At 44.2% G+C, this 22,186-nt stretch overlaps 1 protein-coding gene across 13 annotated transcripts in view; it reads left to right on the forward strand.

Annotated features, from left to right (window-relative positions):
* The window catches only part of CADPS (calcium dependent secretion activator), a 206,109-nt gene that overhangs the window by 81,468 nt on the left and 102,455 nt on the right, over positions 1-22,186 (forward strand). For all 13 annotated transcript variants that reach the window (XM_072934705.1, XM_072934712.1, XM_072934707.1 and 10 more), the window contains exons 7-9: positions 12,768-12,879; positions 16,732-16,871; positions 18,874-18,940. In XM_072934705.1, coding sequence (XP_072790806.1) covers positions 12,768-12,879; positions 16,732-16,871; positions 18,874-18,940 — 319 coding nt within the window. The remainder of the gene's footprint in view (positions 1-12,767; positions 12,880-16,731; positions 16,872-18,873; positions 18,941-22,186) is intronic.

The raw sequence follows: 22,186 nt of genomic DNA on the forward strand, positions 1-22,186 counted from the left end.
CCTGACATTTTAAGCCCAATTCCTTCATATGAGGATTATCTGCCTCAGCACAGATGCTGGGGATAGCACAGTTCTAGAGAAAGCCAGACCTGAAATAGCAAGGTTCATTTCAGATCAGGCTTGCAGTGTTTTATTAGTAGTGCTTTTAATAAGTTGTGTAAGAAAAAGCTTTTGTGTATTATGCCCTAACCTGCAGATGCCTCTAAAAGATATCTCAAATCCCAGTGTGAGAAGGATTTGACTGCTTTTTGTGCTGGAACTGTATTCTTGCAGATGTTTGTGGGGATTATACCTCTCCCCCCTTCTCTGTGTACTGGCCTGTGGTCTGTCCTCTGCATGTCTCCAAAATGCCCTTCCAGGAGCTGTTAGTAATGCTGCTGTTTGTGCAGCTGGGAACAGGGTTGTCAGGGGGTTTGGGAATAGCACAAAAGATCCAGCCACAATCCCCCTGTCCAGAGAAACTGCTGGATATATTTAAACAGTGACCTGTGCTTGTGGCAGTGCTCATGATCAGCATCTTACATCACCTTTCTCTGATATGAGCAGAATAAAAGAAAAGAGGCCCAATCAACAGCAAGGATCTATGTGCTTCTGAATAAATGCTGTAGATTCTGGAGTTATTTTGGCACCCAGAAAAGTCTCATTCTCTTCTCTATCACAGTAGTGAAAATTGGGTCTCCCTGCATTGAACTAAGCTGAACCATTTGGGGTAAAAGCAGCAAATACTGGTGGGGGAAGAATCTGGCCAACCTCTCTGTGCATTTGGCATGCCAGGAAGGGGCAAGAGTGTGGGCTGCTCCCCTGGAAGTGTTTTCATTTTGAGGTTGTCTATGCCCATTCAGTCCTAGTACAAGGGTTGTGCAGTAGCTCAGAGAATGAGAGGTGAGGATGGAGCTTGTTGTTTTCTGAGGGAGGAAAGACCACTTTTCATTGCTTGGTATTTTTTTCCATGTAGTTTTCTTCAGCATGTTCTGTAGGGCAGTGCTGGAGAAAGGACACTCAGTGGCTCTCATCTGACTCCATGCCACATCTTACATTTGTCATGACCAAGGGCTTGAGCCTTGTGCCCTTTCCTGAAATTCACTCTTCATAATGTCTTTGGTAAACTTCTAAACCTCTCCCATCTCCTTTCCCTTAGCCACCTCCCTAGGAGACAGGGGTGTCTGATTTTATCTTTGTGCTGGCTCTGATGCTGCTCCCTGATTTGTTTCAAGGTGCTCTGACAGCTCTGCTGGGACAGGCTGCCCTTGTTCAGATCCCTGCACCAAACCTCCAAGCTTATCACTCAGCTAGAGTTTTTCTTTCAAATTAGTGTGCCTGACCATGCAGAGGGACAGGACCTGCACAGCATCCTTCTTCAGTGCTGTTCAGTCACCTTCTCCTTCTGGGAGATGGGCACTGAGCAGCAAAGGGAGAAGCCCTCTGGGAAAAGAGGCTGGCAAGCAGGGATGCTTTCTTTGTCTGCAGGAGAGGAAAATCTGGTCTTTTCTTTCAGGAATGCCCTGCCTCAGGCCATGGAGTTTGAAGTGATGCCCAGTGGCTTTGCACAGAGAGGGCTGTGATAGGAGTGCTCTGTTGCAGTCAGTGCTTTGCTGCCAAGGTTTGTTGAGAGATGCTGTGAACACTCCCCTGTGGTAAAATGAGAAAAGTCCTTCTGAAACACATAAATTTCAAATATTCCACATTCATATAACTAATTTGACTCTGCTAAACTAAAGGGGTTTATGCTGATGTGAGTGACAGTAGAGTTTAATTCTTGGAGTGCATCCCTCAGTACAGCTGTTGTTGCCAGGCCTGGTAGGTCTCTTCCAGACATAGGAAAGCTCAGGCTCAGGTCCTGTGTGGCTACACAGTTTTAAGTAAACATTCATACTTAGGTTTGCGTGCTTAGCTAAGCCCTGTGTAAGCAAAATTCATGATTCTGGGTAAAAAAACAAAGCAAAAGGAAATTTTAGGAAATAGCTGTTTTTTCTTGCTTTTTCCCCCGCCTTCCTCCTCACTCTTTTAATTGACTTCAGCATTAAATATAAGCTGTCTTAATTACCCACACTGATTGGATTGCTTTTTCAGTCACATTACTTCATTTCACAGCTGTGCAGATGTTTGCAGCTCTTTCTCCTTAGGAAATCTCTGGGAGTCTTAGGAATGTTTTGAAGCAGGTGACTGGGTACAGCAAACATCAGACACCACTGTTTGTGAGGTACAGTCCTCGTTCCTGAGGTGAGGCTCTGAGCAGAGGGTCAGTCTGCCCCAAGGCAGCTGTTGGGGAAATGTTTTCCAGGAGAGGTCTTCAGCTTTGGTCTCTGTCAGCGTGGCACAGATGCCCTGAGACCCCAGTGCTGGTAGGCTAAGAGGTGAAAATAACAGGGACAGGAACTTCAGGACAGTTGCTTTTTGCCCCTGTGACTATGGCTGGAGGGTACAAAGTGGGGTCCAAATCCCTGACACAAGTTTTCTTCACTTACACCTATTTAGCATGCCTAGGAGACAGTTTTCTGATGAGACTGTGCATGACTTTGCACCTGAAGGGTTCTGCTGTTAGCTTGGTTTCACCTGCTCTTCAAGTCCCCTTTTGTGTGACAGTATTTCCGTAATGCTCCTGAGATTTATGCTGTGATGTTCCCATTTCTGAAAGTGGAGTCTGTGGACAAGTCATTAAGCACAGCAAAAACTGCAATAAAAAGTTATTACCCAAGTGCAAGTATGTGATCTATTATGGGAGGTCTTTGTGCAAGTGATTTACTGCCCTTTTTAATTAGGAATTCAGAACCTCTTCTGATGCTCTGTCATAGCTGTTCTCCAAGATTGGTTCTTACCCAGCTCAGCTACTGTGGGACAAAAATTCTGCTTTAGATTAAGCAGTTGAGTTTCTCTCCAGAATAAAGGCAAGATCCTGTAGGGATTCCCTTACCCTGAGTGTCACCCAGACAGCCACAATGCTGTGGAGGAACCTTCTGGACAGCCATGGAATAAATACTCTGCTGGGGCTGTGGATGGTGATCCCAGGTGGGGCCCTGTTCCCAAAGGTATGATGTTCAGTCCCCGCTCTCCTGTACCACACTAGAAGCTGTGTTGAAGAATAATGAAGGCTTGTTTCTTTACACTTACCCCTTGTACTCGATTTCTTCCAGTATCAAGTAAGTGCAAGCTCTGACGGTGCTTTCCTTGACTTCTAGAGCACACATAGCATTGCTTCCACATGGATTCTCTGGTGTCTAGTAAGGGTTGAGCTCATGCACCTTCTCTTTCACAGATGAATGTCTTGCTTTTCTCGCCAGCTGTCTAATTTCTTGAGTGTTCCTATGCACTTGGGAATTATGTATTCCTGTGATAGCACATACATTCAAATTTAAGTATTCCAGAAGGTGTGATGATGCCCAAGGCGATTTTCATCGACACCCGTCTGCTTCATCACTCCTATGCTTGCAGCCTTAAGATGGGGATAGGAAAAACCAAAAGGACATTGAAATGAGACTGAGACTCCGTGATCTGAAATAGTGCTTAATTAAGAGGAGGTCTGCAGAATGCAATGTCTGGGATACATTCAGTTGTGGTGTTTATTGCTCATAGTTGGCGTTCTAAAAAAAAAAAATAAGCCATACCTTACACTAAGTCCAGCACATCATTTGCCAAGGGAAAGGCAGGGGATGAGGCATGTGAAAGGGCCCAGTTGTTGGTTTATTTATGAAGTGCTGTGTACAAGTAGTGCATGTTATTATTTAATGAGGGGTACTGCTATTGCTGCAAAGCAGAGTAGGGTGATAGAGGACACATTTTAAAGAATTGGTACTGTGCCTGCTCCTCTCTGGACAAAGCTCTGGAATGGTGAAATGAGAAGACCAGCCTTGATAGTGATTTTTCAACATTTTAGGTGTCCTTTCTGTGAAATGAAGGTAGAGTGTACTGGCTTTGTAAATGTGCTGCATCTCCCAACAAACCACAGAACTAAGTGTAAAAGCACTTAAAGGGAGCAAGGTACTGTTGTCACTACGTGGAGAAGGCATGCTCATGGAGAAAGGAGCTTGCAGGTGGCTGGTGAGCATCACCTGCTGGAATTGTCCACTCATCCCCCCTGACCCAGGAGATGCTAGTGTGAACTTTACTTCTTGTGGTCAGAAGTTGGGCAAGGCAAACCCAGGTGTCTGGCTGGATTTGAGCTTCCTGACCTGGATCCTGGCTTAGAAGATATAAGACAGCAGAAATGGGAGTGGTGGCACAACAAAAGATGGTCTCACACTTCTTGTTCCTCCTTTTAGCTGATTTTGGAAGGGTGCCTGTCCCATTCCACTATAAAAGGGGGAATCAGGAAGCCCCTATAAGAATATAACATATATTGAGGCATAAATAAACATCAGATTGGTCTCTTTTAGTACCTTGTATTGTTGGCTGCTGTTGTAATTTAGAAAATATTTCACTGCTGTCTACTAAGTTTTATAAAGCAGAGTCTAGACTATGTTGGAACAAACCAGTAACCTGTCTTTTCAGGAGAGGATTTCTGTCTCCTTCTCCACGGTCTGTGTTTGTGAGATACTAAGTTTCTGTAAATCTGGCAGGGTATGGCCTTACTAAGTCCAAAATCATGACCAGGCCTTAACCAATGGTAATCCTCTGCAGTTGTGTTTTCTTCCAGGATGACAAGATCTGATAGAAGTGATTAATCATACTTGGTCATTCTGTGAAGTGAGCAGCTCTGTAGCTGAGTCAGTGGAGCATCTTTGGCCAAAGGAAACTTTGATTAGCATGTGTGTGGCATTCAAGTCACCCTATTCAAGAAGTGGTCACAGCCACAGACAGTAAATGCACACAGTCATTTAATGAATGAAGCTGTAAACTCATGCTGTATCCAAAGCAGATACAGTGATGGAGTACAGACAGTAGGCAGCCCTTGTAAAAGCAATTTTTCTTTCAGTTCAAACCTCACAGTAAAACAGTGATGGGCTTTGACTTCCATTTCCCCCTGCTGACTTTTTCTCTTCTAATTAATATTGAGTGAGAGCACAGAGCATTTGAAAAGCAGTCATCTTTTAAATCATGGAAAGTAATCATGCAACTTTTTTCCTTTTTTTTTTAATTTTCCCTGTTAATACCCAAAAGATTGTGGTGAATAGCACTGCCACAATTGCACATCCAAACCAGCTGAAGGATTTCTGCATCAGAGTCCAGCCTGGGGTGCAGTGGTCTGGGAGGGGTGTGTGATGCTGGGCTGGGTGCAGGCAGGGTGGAGGGATATCTCTGGGGCAGGAATGCCATCTCGTGGCCATAAATAGCTATTATGTGATTTTAAATCCACCTCCCATCGCTTCTTCCTTCCTCATGACACTTCCCCAGTGTATCAGTCGTTCTCAGGAAACACAAATGAAGCTGTGTTTTCTGCATAGCAAAGATGATCCCTTTTTGGGTTCCTAAAGCTGTGCTGTCGGCCTCAGCAGCTCCTCTTGGCTGCAGTGCCCCGTGCTGGCACTGGAACGGGATCCATGGGGATTGTGTGTGAGCCACAAGCAGATCAAGAACAGACCTTTGCAGGCTTTGCTTTGCTGCAGTCTCTGTCAGCTTTACCCTCATCCTTCTGTGCCTTGCACACTCGGGCACAGATGTGATGCTCTCTCAGACATATTTCTCTCTCAGCCGGCGGTGTAGTGCTGCCGTAGCCAGTTTGAGGATGTGGGAGTTGCAGCTCCTGGAGGGAGAGATGGTCTGGTACTGCTGTCTGCATGATGTTAAGCAAGATGGTGCCTGTGTGTGTGTGACACATACATTGTGTCTCAGAGCTGTGGAAACAGAGAAGGACAGACCATGAGGTGCTGGAGGTTGGAACACCTCCTTAGCTGCTGTAGAAGGAGCCCAGTCTTAGCAACGCACTGTCTCTGCTCACCTTTTGAATAAGACCATAGTGCTTTCTGCAGTGGTGTCTTTGGGAAAAGAAGTGCCCTTTTTGTAAGCAAAATGTTTACCAGTGATGTTCTGTTTTAGCAGATGGAGTATTCCATGCTCGGCAGGAATTAAGATACCATGAGAAACAATGGATTCACACAGAGCATCCTTAGGTCATCCCATCAGAGCAGACATCAGTGCTCCATGCAGAGATATGGCCTCACTCAGTGTTCCCTGGCTGCAGGGAAGGCAGGTACAGCCTCCTCTGCCAGTCAGTGCCTGCAAGAATGCTGATTTGTCAGCACCTGCACGGGAGCTGCATCAGTGAAAGCGCATTTTAAATCACTGCAAAGTCTGTGCAGGAAAGTCTGGGAGGAATCAAATCTGTTTGTGCTGTCACTCCCACTTCAGCTCAGCTTGTTCCGAGGGGATGGGACTGAAAGGCTGTTCTGGCAGCTGAAAGGAAGGGGAGGAAACAAATGTAAACAAAAATAGGCTGTGTTGTCAATCTGTGTCTGATGTCTTTGGTTATTCAGTTTTGAAGGTGAGTAAACACATCAAAGTTTTACTGTGGGAGGAATCCCAGAGGAGGCTCAGCAGCCCCTGAGTATCAGATGTATTATGGATGCAAACCATTCTCCATGCATTTCTACAGGCAGAATGGAAAGGTGCCTTTCTTAGCACCTGAGTGGTGTTTCCTAGCCCAGGATGTTCCTGCATGAGCAATGTATATGCATCCATATGTGTTCTTTGAGATGTTAATTTTAAATCTTTTTTGTGAATATGCAGCAGTCACCCTCAGCACACTCTTATAGCAGTGGAAATACAGGGGCTCTCTGTCAGGCATCACTTCATCTGCTTGCTGCCTCTAAATTGGGATGAGGCAAATTAAGGCCTAACTCTACTGATTTAATTAGATCTCTCCCTATTGCAGTAGCAGGAGCCCAAAGCAGGTGACTGAGGCACATTTACACATAGTACAGTCCCCTACATTTGTGGGTTTTCAACTGAGGTTTGTAGTCCTACTGTAGGAAATCACAAAATGCTTTGTAGCTGTCCCCAGCACAGCATCCCCAGGCTGGCAGTGTTTATGACTTTCTCCTGCTGTAACAGAGCTCTGTGTGTTGTGTGTGTGCATCCCACAGCTCTCCAGGTGTGAGACCCAGCCTGTGAGCTTTCTTGGAGTGCCTAAAAAAGCCAGAATTCTTCTGTGCCTTTGGGCTTTTTCAAAACCCAGGGACACAAATGAAAAACCTATTATCCGTTGCCATTACCCACAAGAGCTGCAAAGAATATGTATTTTCCCACAGGCTTTGGGACGCCCTGCTTCTATTTATTATGGCTTTGTGACCCAGCCAATGCAGGTGTGAGCATTGTGCCGTGTGTGACAGGCACATCTGTTCTGCCACATCCCTGCCAGTTCAGTGCCTCACCTGCACTGCTCCCTACAAGGAGCTGTCAGCTGTTCCAGCCTCTTCCAGCCATTGTCTAGTTTATGGTGTTCCTAGAAGTTCCCAAGCACTCTTTTCATTAAAAAAAAAAAAAAAAAAAATCCAGGTATTTTCATCCCAGTGGGATTAATGCCATCCCTGCATGAGAGTTTGCTGTTGACCTGAGTAAGTCTGGGTGTGCTCAATTATAATGAACTATTGCCTCCGTGTATGAGCAAGAGGAGTTCAGATAGATCACTGATAATTGTGGTCATCAGCCTCTAGTTCATGTTTCTGAATAGCTGGTATAGATAAAGCATTAGAGAATAAAGTACAAATCTATCCTGTGTGCTTCTTCATAAATAGTTAACTGTGAAAGACACTTCAAACCTGTTTATTTTCCTCCTCACTTGTGTCTCTAGGAATATGTAGAAAAGAAACACAGCTTAGCATTGCATTAGAGGAAAAGGTGCAGTAGTCTATCAGCTGTGTGAAGGTAGGTTAGCTCAGTGTCTGGTGTGCTTCTGCTCTGTTTTTCCCAGTGCTCAAGCATGGGCATACATGATTTATGGCCCAAGATTTAAAGGTCTCTTCTGGGAGGGGAGGGGTGTGCTAAAGTAATAAAACCATCATTTGTTAGACAGGATTTCTGGGAGAAATAAATTGAGAACTGTATGTAGCATTTCAGTCTCCAGTGATGACATGGGATCTGAGCTCTCCATCCTCAGAGCAGGATCCAGATCTGGCAGGGACCATGACTGGGCACCACAGTAAGCTGAGAAACTAAGACTGGGTTAAAAGCATCACACCACACAAGGTGAAGCAGTCACCAAGCCCTGGCAGTGTCTGTCAGACTACTCTCTGTGCTGCCCTCTTGATGAACTTCCCTTCACCAGCCAGCTCACCTTGCAGACCTAGCTACAAGGACACCAGGAGGGACACAGACATGTCAGAAGAGAAGAGATGAGGGTTGTAAATGAAGAGAAGTGCATAAAGCACAGCCCTCTCTGCCAGCACTGCACAGGGGAGGGGGGCAGACAGACTGGCCAGTCATTGCATCCTCACCAGATTCCATTCTGACAGTAGAGGACAGCAAGGGAAGGACAGCTGCCCTTACAACTGCTGTCCCAAACATGGTCACATATATTAAACACCTTTCAGCTGGACCTCTGTGCCCTTGTACAGAGCCAGCTGGCTGTGCAGGAGGGTAGGTGATGCTGCTGCTGGCTTTGGTGACCCTGCAGGGATGGGAGCAGCTGCCTGCCATGTCCTGCCTCCCCAAGGATGTGTTCCTGTCTTGGGAGGGAACAGGCACTGCTGCTGAGTTGGTTAATTTGGGAAAACTCTATTGAGCAGGTGGCTCAGTACACTCCTGCAAACGTGGCCAACATGTAGGAATATTATTCTGCAAGATTTTTTTACTGAAGTGGTGGATTTGTGGGAACAAGGCAGAAGGGAAGCATGAAAGGAAACTGCTGTGGCCAGTGTCATGCACACCTGGAGTGAGCCCACTGAGGGGACAGCATAACTCTCCTTCAGTACACATTTTTCCTTTTCTTTTCTGATTTTTTTATGTTTATTCTGTGCAAGCTTAAGAGAGATAAAAGATATCCTCTGGTAATTTTAAAGCCCATGAGAAGTGGTCGTAGATGATGTTTAAATGTCCCCCCTGTGGAAAGCACATGGCTCTGCAGCTGCTCCCCTGTTAGCCTGGTTAGCAGCGCTGATTCATGGCCCAGCAATACAACCCAGTATTGCACTTGTTCATTATTTATATAAATCACAGGCATCAATGTTCTGGCTACATCAAGTTAGAAGAGCATTGACAGAAGAAGGGTGACTATTTTAAATTAGGCAGGGGTTGAGCAGACTTGCTGGAGGGCACAGTATATGACTGAACAAATTTAATTAATTTTCCTGCGTATTGAATGTGTACATTAGCTTTTAGGAAGGTCAGAGGTGCTAAAATTTCCTTTAGAGGAACTTACATACTTGAGTTGGACAGAAATTACTAAATCAGTGTCTCTCAAGGACAGCTGAGAAAATTGTAGATCATATAAGTGGGATATTGTGAAGAAAAGCAGCTGAAGTCAGATGAATTCAGAGACCCTCCTGCCCGGTTTCATGTGTTACATGCAGTCAAGATAGGGTTCTTTACAGGATTTTGCTCAAGCCTTATCCATATCTGAAATAGTATTTCAACCATTAATTTTAACTCAGCAGTGCCATAGTGTTTTAATGTTGTCTTTTTAGCTATGTGGCGATTAACTTTATAATTACTATATCTGCATTTTAGAAGCCTTCAGCCCTACAGCCAAAGATCAGTAAAGCTCTGCACTTCCATGGAGTGATGGCAGTTGTTTCTGCAGTGATCTTATGGCAGGAAAGGGTTAGAACTTGGTACAGCATCAATGGGAGGAGAGTGGTCTTACAGATTTTGGCCATAAATTGGGAAGGACTGAGTAGCATCAGCCTGAAGGTTTTTAAGATCATCAGTCCAAGACAGCTGAGAGCAGCTAGGTCTGAGCAACCTGGCACCTGCATTGTCAATGGCATCACTGTCCCTCAGGTGTGAGTGAGGACAGTGTCTGTGACAGCTCCCAAATGCTCCTGAAATCCAGGGGAGCCCATCCTTCAAATGCTCCATGAGGCTGTGGAAGTGATGGGAGACGAGAGCTGACCTTTGTTACTTATTGGCCACTCACACCCTCTGGATATGTGTTATTTTTTGTTCCATTCAGGATAAAATGCTAGCACTTCAGGCTGTTTGGTCAGTAACTGTGATGGCACCTCTAGGTGAATCTGTAGACACAAAGTCTACAGTGATGATCTCCTTATTATACTTGTAGAAGGTAAAACAAGGGCCAGCATCTGTCAAGTTTGCACCTGAGGTATATTTCAACCTCTGGCACTTTGCAGCCAGAAGAGTTTAGCTGCTTATCCGAAGTTTGATGCCTAAATAGAAATCCTGGAGACAAAAGTAGATCGGGGTGATAGCACCGGAACAGCACAGATGCCATAAATAGGGCGATGATTCTAGTAAATTCTCTGTGCACAGCAGCATTTCTTTATCAGTTCCAGACTTTGGGATGCACTGTCCAGTAAGAAATGCTGAGCTGAGGGGTTCAGGCAGGATTCAGATAGTTGATACTGTCCTGACTGAGGAAGTACTGTCAGGATTGTTCTGCTTGTGTACCTTTTTTGTGGTGTTTGTACATCCATATGTATCCATCTGTATGTGTGTATCCTTTTGCCCAGAATAATATTTGTTTGTCTGCATTTGCAGATGTTTTATTGGTTTGAGGTGTCAGCATGGGTTCTGTGATAGGGGACAAAATAGCATGGCTACTTCATGGCATTTGTCCACCATGGGTCCCAGTGCACTTTCCCAACAAATTAACTCCTGCAGTGATAACGATTAAATATGGAAATTTAACCATTACACTTTTAGTCCCTCAGAAGATCCTAATACCTAGCTACTGTCCAGAGATTATTTTCTGAACAATAATTTAATACACAGCCCAGATAAACTGGGTACTCAGATTGAATACAAATGATGTTTCAGTGGCATGAATTATGGCCTTATGCTGAGCATCACTATGGCAACTAATGACATCACCACAGGCTCCAACCAGCACAAAACTCAACTTTTGATGGTCTCCATTTGTTGGCGCAGATCTTTTCAGGGCTTTTGGGGGTATGAATATGTAAGCACCAGTGTTGTCAAGGGTTTGCTATGTATGCTTGCTGTCATTTGAAACATTTATTCTCTTTGTGGTTAATGTTGTTCCCATGAAGGAAACCTAATGAAAATTACTGTTTGTATTTGGTTAGTAACATTTGTTGATGACATATGGTCTGGGAATGCTTCAGCAAATAAGAGCTTTTTAATAGTAAACAGAGATACGAGTTCTATAAAGCAGATGCTGTCAAAATACACAGTGTAAGGTTGGATATTTTCTTACTTTTGCCTCTTACCCAAAGCAAGATAATCTTCCTTCTTTCTCTCCTGGTGACAACGCAGTTTTTTAGAGAAAACATAACCTATGACCTGAATCTGTGATTAGAAAATTAAGATGTTTCTTGCTTCTTACCCTTGAAATATTTTTAGGTAGCTGATGGCTCACACATGAAAAAGATATGATACAAAGGACCTGACTAGGCCTATAGTGCTGTAGATAATTTAAGCCAAACCTCTGCTGTCTGGCACTGGTGGCGGTTTGATAAATCATAATAAAAAACAAAACATGTGAAGCAGTGACACCAGGAGAGGAAGCTTCAGAGCAAAGATGACGAAGAATCCACGTTTGTTTTCAGCTCTGTGCTGAACACGCTCATCTGCTGAGCTCAATTGGACAAGATTTGCTCAGTGGGGAGCAAAACATAAACTCATACCCCTAGAGCACAAGGAGAAGTGAATTATTTTTACTGATTATTTTCCAAATGCTAAACCTGCAGCTTGGTGTTTATGTTTGAGGAACATCCAGTCACTGGACCATGTCTTCTGAGCCTTTTGAAGGGAACTGCCTTTCTTCAGCAGAGGATCTAGTTTGAGGACAGCCTAAAGTGAGAAAGTGTCATTAACAGTGAGGGGGAATAGAAGTAGTTGGTGAGTTATGGTGTAATCTCTCATCTAATTTACAGCAGTGTGTGTTCCACCACATCTCAGAGGTGCTGCTCATGGCATGCTCTTGGCAGAGTCCCATATGGAATGAGTTTGTATTTTCCCTGCATTTGGGCAACTTGAGATTGCAGAGACTTGCAGATGTCCTCTAGAGACATGTGTGTCTAGAGGCTGTGGATAATTCAGCTTCCATAGCACTCCTTTCCAAGCCAGGGAATGATTCACAGTGTACAAATAGTAGACAGTGGCTCATGGTGTAATTGCAGAGGTGGTGTCTTCCTGGCCACTGCAGTCCCACCCTCAAGGAGCTGGTGTCCTGCTCTGTAGTCTTAGCAAACTAGGATTGCTCCAGACATAATGGCTTGAATTTAAACTTGGCTTGGGCTGAGACTTGGAAAGCGACCCAGGTTAAGTTGCAGTTTCTTCAGAAAAAGCAAACTTCACTCTCAGCCTGGAATGGAGAGGTTAATTAGCCAAGAGAGGCGCACAGGCATGAGTGATTACAGACATCCTGGGTGCAGATGTCTTCAATCCTCTATTCTCTTGTGACTACACAGTCTGGCATTGCAGAAGACATTGTTATTTCTACCTAAGAAAGTTCTCTTGAACTTGGTTTCGTGCTGCACCCAGATGCTCTCTTTATTTCCCCAAAGGATCATCATGGATTTTCCAAATATCTGTCCCACATTTCCCAAAGAAGATAATTAATACCCTTGTCACTCACACAACCCAACCACTTTGGCTGGTGTCAGACACATTTTAGGTTAACTGTTTCATTCCTGAGCAGTGTTGCTGCTGACCTGCCAGCTGAGCTGAACACCTCTCTGTCCTTCTTTTCACAGCTGGGGCACCCAAGGAGACTTCACGACAACCCATGCACTTCCTGCAGTGAAGGTGAAGCTGTTCACAGAGAGCACAGGAGTGCTGGCTCTGGAGGACAAAGAGCTTGGGAGGGTAAGGAAATTTTGAGTTTAATAATGTTTCCTTCTGGCCCTGCTTTTCTAGAGAAATCTCTCCTGTACAGAAATATCTTTGGAGCACAACATGCTCTGTTTTTTTGCCAAGCTTCAGGAGGGGGAAAGAAAGCAAGCTCTGCACTGCTGGAAAGGACTGCATCTCGCATGCTGTCTTTGTTGTGAGTTTTTAATGGCAGCATTTCAGCTGGCTGTGCCTGCTCTGAGCAAAGCAGAGGATCTTGTGTGCAATATTGGCAGTCCGGAAAGCCTTAAAAGTTGCTTGCGGAAATGGACATTCCTGAGGCAGAAAAGGGGATTATGCTGAAGAAAAGAGAGGGGATTTAAGTTTGGCAAGGGACTGCTAAGTTTCTCTCATATCTGCTGAGCAGCCGGTGCACGGTTTGAGCTTTTGAAAGCACTGGCTGCAGTACTCCCTGCAAGAGGCTTGGAGCCCTGGCTTCCCTGGGGATGGATGGTGGCTGAGCTGGAGGCTTCAGTGGGGCTGGACTGGGGAGTGAAAGATGAGGGTTCATTGCTCCCATCAATGGTGTTAGTAGCAAAAATCTCAGATTCCCAGGGTACTGGCCGCAGAGCAAATCTTCCCATCTCTGCCCCTCGCCTGTGGTCACTAAACCAGTGCCCTGGCACAGCTCCAGAACATCTGTGGATGGCACTTTCCTATGGCTCTGGGACACTGCACTTGTCTCCATGGATCTTGTGCAGCTGTTTAATTTGTGTTGGCCCCAGGCAGAAGTGGCAGCAAACTCCTTGCCATGCCTTCCTCAGCTTCTCAGGCAGAGATCAGTATGGTGATGATTCCATGAAAATCAGTTCAGGGTAAGAGAACTTGGCACGTTCTGTCATGGCTCAGCATGACCCAGGTGATCTCCAGGGGCAGCCTGGGCTCTGTCTGCCCAGCCCTGCAGCACTCCTTGCTCTCTATCCTGCCTGTATGGCTATGGCTAAGAAATCCATCATCAGGAAAGCCACTGATCCTGTTGCAAGCCTAAAAACAGTATTTCCAGTTATGGACAAATCTGTTGGGGTACTTTCTTTCTTACTCTATGGCTGTTTGTGCCTTGACAAGGAAGAGTCTCTGTCCATTCAACATTTTTCCTAATTAACATGGTTTTGTTAATCCTGTTCATAAAAGTGCAAAACATTCTCCCAAGTCCTAGTGAGCTGTTGATTTAAATTTATAGCTTTATTGTGGAGAATGCTGTGTGCAATTTTGTCTCATGTAATTCATGTTCATTTTAATTGTGTTTTCATGTTCATGAAGTATCCTTTGTTCTTTCACTTGAGAGAGAGAAAAGCAAAGCTACCCCTTCTTTTCTCCTCTCAATCTTCTCTTCAAAGGGAGTCACAGCCCCTTCAGACTTTCTCATCCACACCTTGATCCTTCCTTTCTCCCTGTCCTCCTTTTTTTGACAAAGAGGATGACCCCTCTAGGCTGCAGTACTACAGCTGAAGACCTACAATTGTTTTGCTGCACAACATCATAATATTTTCAGGATTATTTTCAAAACCTCCTACTTCAAACAGCCTGGCACCCTGCCTTTATCCCCTGTGGCATGCTGAGCAGAGCTTTTCACCCAGCCAGCCACGCTGCCATTCAGGGATTTTCCCCTGAGTGGTTACACTCAGGGCAGCCCCTCTTGCTTTGTAAGTCTTGTTTCCACCGGCAGCCATGAGCAGTGCTGACTTTGCTGGTCTTGGGAAGCAATTAGCTGTGCATGTTGTTCTGAGAAAGATGTCAGCACCCAAAGCAACCCCTCTTGCCCTGAAAAGCTGATGAGCCAGCCCTACCAATGTGCTTTAATTCCCAGTCCAGCGGGAAACCATCCCTCAGCCCTGAGTTTCTGCAGCCTGAAGGACATAGGCCAGCAGTGGCAAGTGTGGGGAGCTGGCAATGATTCCCCCTGGCCCGTGGCCACCAGTGCTTTCAGTCAGCCAAACTTCAAAGGGATGCTCAGTGTACCCGGAGCGGCCGAAAGATGACGCGTGTCTGCTCAGGCTGCATCAAGATTTCTTCTTTAAATAATAATGAAACCGGGAGCGTGTTAAGCCCCTGGTTTAGCTGTTGGAGTGGGCAGGAACCTGCCTGCATGGAGAGAGGAGGAAAGCAGGTTTTATACACAAAACACCCCTGCTCAGCCGCCCTTTGAGCAGTGGCTTTGTGCTCTGCCAGGCGGGTACAAAGCCCACTTTCTATTGCGAGTGTTAAGTTGGCAGCCGGCCGCCACTCCTCAGCTTTCATCCAAGGGAGAACTGGAAAATGCTCCCAAGCCCTACACTGCTGAATGGGCAGCTGAAGGCATGGGAATACATCCTGACCCTATTGAAGCCAGTGGCAGGGCTCCCATGGATTTCAGCCATGCCAATACTTCATCTACTGAGGGCAAAGAGGGGAAGAGCTGTGAATTGCAACACCACTGAGAAAAATGTGTGTCTTTTGTTGAAAAAAGAGCTAGAAATCAAAGCAGAGAGCATCCCAAACACACAGAATGGCTGCTGCCTCACTAAGAGATGCAGCTTAGCACAGGTGGATATTCTTGTATGACCTGCCTGGCCCTGGGGTTCCTTGGATGCTGCTCAGAGCTTGGGTCTGTCATGCTTCTAACACCCCCTGCCTCATGTGGAGAACTCATTTCTCATCTTTAGTATTTGCTTAAATGTGTTTTCTTCCAAGAGTGATGCAGTACAGACTGGTGTTGCACAGTTATCTGTGTGACTAATAACAGCTTCATATTCCTGATAGAGGAAGCAATTCAATAAAGGAAGTGATAAATAACATTAATGGATAAGGGTAAAGTTGAGAATCTACTGATGTTTACCTCAGGCTTCAGAGGAGGCAATAAAATAAGTTTTAGTGTAATTCATCAGAGGGTAATAGCATCAATGATATTTTGGTGGAAAACAGCCCCAAGATTTTTGAGTCAGCAGCAAAGTTGAAGGGCAGATGAATACAAGATTATAGTCTGGGCTGGAGTTTGGCAGGAGCATAGACTAAGCATGAGCAAGAAATGAGTGATGGCAGCACACCAGTTAATGGGGGTGAATGCTGCCATTTGTAAGAACTGTGAAACAATTTGCTGGCATAAAGATTAATGAATTTAAAGAAGATTCGTCTCACTATAGCACAGTGGAAACTTGAATGAATTTGTACGAGGCAAAGTCACCTCCGAGAGTGAAAGCATCAGAGTGTTGGAGGAAGAGGATTTGGCCACCTCAGAGGAAACATATGGAAATACCAGGAGAAGATGGTGGATGTGGTGTTGTCCTAGGGGAATACTCTGTATCTTATTCTCCAGGGAGCTGCTCTGCTCTGTAGTTTTTAATGAATGAGTGGGAAAAGCACAGCCATGATCAGGAAAGACTATTCACCTCTTGGAGCTTTCAGTTTCACATTTGTGTTCACCTGCAGTCACTGGGGTGGTGTGGATGTACTCCAGCTGGAGCCCCTCCCAGCATTTCCTGCTGTATGAAATGGAAGCAGAGTCCTGCAGCCGCTCATGTCGTGACATGGGATGCAGATTTTATCTGCTGTCATAGCTCAGTCAGATGTTCCATCCTGAAATTATAGGAACTGATCATGCAGTTCTGTCTGCACAGCCCTGTGAGCTGATTGAGGAGCCAAACAATATATGACCTAATCTCAAAATAATAAGCTGTACTTTAAAAAAGCAATAAAAAGCCATCCTCACTGATGGGGATAGACATATCTGGACTGACTTCTAGGGCAAAAGTAGGTCATGATGTATTTCTGTTGTTCTGATGTATTTCTGTTTCACATTAAACCCCATTTTATGAATAATTTTTCCTTTTAACATTGTTTTAATTCTTATAGGTTGTTCTCCACCCTACTCCTAATAGCCCAAAGCAGTCAGAGTGGCACAAAATGACTGTTTCCAAAAACTGCCCTGATCAAGATCTGAAGATCAAGCTTGCTGTGCGAATGGATAAGCCTCAAAACATGAAACACTCTGGGTAAACATTTGTCTCAATCTAAAGTAATTCTGTTTTGAATGTGCATTAGGAAATTTTGCTTTTTAAGATTCTCAAAGAGAATCTGTTTTTCTCAAGTTCACAGGAGGTGAAGCAGAAAGATACATATAAAAAATGGCATTAGTTCAGTCACTTATAGTGCACTTTCCATATTCTTAGCATAGTCCTTTTTAATGCATATGAGCCAAACAGTTTAAATTTTAAACAGTTTTCCTCACAGGAAATTATGTTTTTTTCCTGTGAGAAATGATAGATGAACTGCCCAACTCTCTTACTAAGAATAATATAATTTTTTAAGTTATTCTGCGCTCCCTGTATTGATTTCTCAAAACCAAAATGACAGTGCACTTTCCACTTGAAATAAACCCCAGTGTGACTGGTATTATTTATACTGAGATAAACACCACAATTAAATAAATTTCACAATTGCCTGGAGTAAAACTAATAATTGGGAAGGTTAAAAGGGACATCTTTCCCCTCCAGGAGGCAGTGTCAGAAGATGTGAGGCCAGAGGGATCCCTGACCACTTCTACCTTCACATAGTTACAAACTAGATCATCCTTGGGAAGGTCTAGCTAAGGCCACTGGCAAGGCTCTGATTGTTCTTCAGAGCTGAGGATGTGACAAAAAGTTGAAACTGTCCAGGAAGCTCAATGTTGGAAATAACTCCCCAGTCTGGTTTTGGTGCTATAAAAGTGACTTTGTTTCGCTTTTATTTTCATAGCATTTTGTTAAATTCCATCCGTTATTAGGTGATTTAGATCACTCATCTTTTCTAATTCCTCCTCCACCTGTCTTCTCTGCTGGTGAGATCAGAGCCAGTAGTCTTGTGTGAAGTTTAATTTTTTTACCAAGATCACAGGCACCAAAGCCAGAGAGGACAGATCCACTGTCATGTTTATTTCCCTGATCTCAGCTGATAGTAGGGCTGTTCTCTAGCTTTCTTCAACTAACATTTGATTTACATTATACTGCTTAAAACTCTGAGGTTTATACTTCTTGCTATGAGAACTGAGATTATCTTTCTGTTGATGTTAGCAGCAATAGCCAAAAGGACATTTACTACCTTCTTCTTGAACTAGCCAAGGACTCAAAGCCCACATCAGCATGACTTGGAGTTTTTTGATTTAAACATTCACCAAGAGTATGCTAGATCTCTTCTGGCATAGGGAACCCCTTGCATAACCAAAAATGAAGTCTTTTTTTCTATTTATTGAGCCAGAACTAAAGTAATTATAATGATACATAAAACATATTAATGCTGAATAATATCCTTATGTTTATTATAGCCTGGTTCTACCATGAGTTTTGCCAGTGTTTGTGATATAGTGTCACAGTAGCCAATTCATCACAGAGATTAAATGCTTATTTTGACATTAATTTTAAAAGTTAATTCTTCTTTTGTAGAAAACAGTAAATTCACTTCTCCTCAGAAATTATTCCGTTTGCTTGAATTATCTGTAGCCAAGCAATTTCTCAGATTTCATCTTAGAGCTGCTCAGTGGAGTGTCCTGGTTTAGTCAGTCCAGTGGATATTGAGATCCTGTGTGCTGGGTTTAATGTAGAAAGTGTCTCTGTTTGACAGCTCCCCTCAGCAAAATGGTTTTATGAAGATAAAGCAGATTTGAGGTTTCTCTCCCTTAATTCTTCCATTGCAAATGCATTCTTCACCCATCCAACCATGTTGTAGCTATTCACTGGCACTAAAGAGCTTCATATTCTGAGTTAGTTGTGAAAGACAAAGGGAAAGAGAGAATTAATGCTGTGTTAAGGCTCTGTAAGGTTTTTATGTCTCCTTCTTTGCAGGTAATCTGTTCAGGCTAAAACTAAACCCATTCATGAATGCTGCTGAGCTTGAGAGTTTTGTAATTGCTCCTCCTTGTGCATTAACTTCAGTTTCTAAGTGTAAAACAAAATATACTGAAAAGCAAGAGAAAACCAGATTAACACCTGTGTACTGAATTCACCTGTTCTTTTCTCCTAGGTATTTATGGGCCATTGGTAAAAATGTTTGGAAGAGATGGAAGAAACGATTCTTTGTCCTGGTCCAGGTAACAGATGTAACTAGAAGTGCTCTTAAATCACTACATGAAATACTGGAGTCTGTCCTCTGGCCATTTTCAGTGCCGTGTGATTGATGCTGAGCTGTGGCTCTGTGCAGGGGGTCTGTTAATCATGGATTCTTTTCTAAATGTATGGGTGTTCTCAAGGATAGCCCAGTTACAGACTTCTAGCCTTGAGTTTCCAGATGCACTTGAATGCTTGATAAAATGGAGAATCAATTTTAATGAGGAATTAATGAGGCGAGGAAGAAGCACAGTCTGTCTTGGTTGGAGGTTCTTGGGCTCTCTTTTGAACCTCCAGGTTAAATTCGGAGGCCATTTGAATCTATAGTTTTGTCACTGGCTATGTCAGCATCAAATCATTCTTGATATATGTCTTGCCTTCATATTTATTACTGCTTCTCATTGTCTGCAGCTCTCATTGATCATTTTGTGGTCATCATTTTGCAGTGTCTTCCTTTTTGCCTTTTTTCTTTTTTCACTTTTTGCTCTCCCAATTTCATTAGACCTGTATATTTGAGCGCTGTTAAGAATTTCAAGGAAACAGGCAGATGTTCTCTGTAACCTAAAAATATTCTGGTCAGTACTGTGTGTGTTAGATCTTCTCTCACCTTCCAAGGGCAGGTGAAACCACTGCATTGGCCACAGAAGTGTGTGGCCCCAGTGTGAGTGATCCATTTCACACCAATCTGAGGAAGTCACAGAGTCCTCACTCTCTCCCTCCTCTCTGGACTCTCATGGTGTGTTGTCTCCAAGTGTGAGGAATAAAACCTGTGTTCAGGGTTTTCTGTGAAAGCAACACGGAGATGCTCTGATGGAATAACATGGGATCCAACTGAGATCTTGTGACACCAGAGATCCAAAGTGTAAGAACAGACATGGTATAAACCAGGTGCACCAGACTCCACATTTGGAGCATGCTTATTTGTGTGCTGTCCTGTGCTGGTAAGGACAGAAGTCCAAGCAGTCCCTCTTCCACCTTAGACACCTGATTTCCCTGGTTCTAAATCACCTGGTGTAAGCTGGCTCCTTTGTTTGGTGTTAATTATTGCTCCCAAGTTCAGTTGTCTCAGTAGGAAGCTTAGTCTTATTCAATCCCCTTTTAGCCACCATGGCTGGCTTCCATAGCATGAATCTATGGGGCAGATAATAAGGAAATCCATCCTTGGGAAGTAAAGGAGATTTAGGATATGTGGGACTCATGTAAGTAGGAGGCTATTTGGAGAAACCCATTGAGTACCTAGTCCCATAACCAAGTATGATCAGCAAAGATGGTTTAAGTGTTCATTTTGTACTCCACATGGGGTCAAAATGGCCACAGAGATGGGGAGGTAGTGTAGAGCAGCCACAGGGCATGTCTCTATCTGCCTTTCTCTTTTGGGAACATGATATACTGACCCTGTTCTTTGGCAGAGATTGGAGGATTGCTTTTCTCTGTATGTTTCCTTTATTGTGTTCTGAAATGAAGTTAGAAGTGCTCTGGCAGTCTATGATCACCAGTAGTGCAACTGGTATTGCTTTTTCCTGAGAGACAATTCAGTCCTATTAGACCAAGTTCTCAGTTCTTTTTTTCCCTGTGAACAGGGATGCTCCAAAGCAGAGAGTCATTTTTCCCAACCTCATTTCTCCCATAAATAACACTATTGTTACTCTTCTGTGCAAGGGTTTGCAGGCTTGGACATGTATTCCCTTGTCTCTCAGAGCCTTCTGGCCATTCAGTGTAGTTGCAGTTGCTTCTCTGGTTTTTAGCTGCTATATATTCTTCAGCTTGCTGTGGAATTGAATCTCTCAGAGTTATTCCATGTTTTCTCATGTTACTAGGTCTGTATTCGTCAGTTGGCATATCAGAGCAGAATTTGGCCAGAAAAGCAATTCATTTGAATAAGATGAGCAGACTTTTGCCCCTAGAGAGTCTCTGTAGCCCACCTCAGAAATTCCAGCTGCCACTGCAGCTTCTCTGTTATGTTACCGTTTGCTCAACATTTGGTGCAATGTAAAGTGTTCTGCCGTACATCAAATATAAACAAGAAACACTCTCTATGCAGTCCCTCAGATGTAGTTTGAGCATATTGAACATGTCAGCAGGCAATAAAGATGGAATAAAAATACTTTGCTGTCCGTATGTTTGTCATTTGCTTTTCATGCAATGCAAAGGATGGGTGCTGATACGAACAGGGATTGGCAGTAAAGGTGTTGATGTCCAGGATGCTCTGAACTCTGCTAAACCACAGGCAGAAAATAACCCCTGCAGGAGGGTGAGCTGGCTCTTGTTACAGAGAGTGGACAAGGAGCAGTCCCTCTTTCAGGAGCTTCATCCACACCAGGCTCCTGCTGCACCAGAGTTGAGAGATAGAGGCCAAAGCATAAAGTCCATTTGACATATAGTGGTCTGGTCAGTCCCTGACACTGCCAGGAGGGCAAGGCTCTTTATAGGAGTAACATTTCCTTTCTGATCCCTTGTCTCTGTCCCTTACCTGTAGCATCTTCTATTGCAGCTTTGTCTCCTCTCCTGTTGCTTGCAGAATAACCTCCCCCTCATGGTCCTGTGCTCTCTCCCTCTTTCCCCATTTCAGATGGACACAGCCTTGATTCCTTCAGTGCCATTGGGTGGCACCACTCTGTCTTCTGGTACCAGTGGTTAAGAAATTTGTGGTTATAAATACTCAAACTCCTCATAACTATTTAAACAAGGCACAAAAGTGCCAAACTGCATGGGTGGCACCAAGGAGGAAGGTGTTGATGGCAGTTTGTCTCTTTTGTGTCAGTGAAGCCTTACCGCCAAAAACGGAGGCTTTGCGCACGTATGGAGAAAAAGCAGCTCTGCTGGGAGCGCTTCCACTGCTACTTGGCTTGTGTAAGCCCTGGAGAGAAGGGGAAAGGAGCAATAACTTCCTTGTAATTTGGGTGGAATAATCCCTCGCACCTTCTGTGTCTGTGTAACTGCAAGGGTTATACAGGAGTGAAGTGATTTGTTTGGGTGTAGTGGGTGCAAGCAGTTCCTTTGTGTCATTTCTAGACCTGAGCCTCAACTCTCCAGCACCTGCCTTGCTGGGTGGACTTGGCTCAGCCCCTCGGGGAAGGGTTATGGCATGGCATGGCTGGCAGAGCAAGGGTGTGTGCTCCTCCAGCATTGAGGGGTTAGTTTTCCCTTCCGAATGAATCGCAGTCCTCTCTGTACACTGCCCACCCTTCTCATAGACACCCTTTGAGATGAGCAGCAGAAGAGCAGAATAC

Source organism: Taeniopygia guttata, chromosome 12, assembly GCF_048771995.1.
Source record: "Taeniopygia guttata chromosome 12, bTaeGut7.mat, whole genome shotgun sequence".
In the NCBI taxonomy this organism is placed as follows: domain Eukaryota; kingdom Metazoa; phylum Chordata; class Aves; order Passeriformes; family Estrildidae; genus Taeniopygia; species Taeniopygia guttata.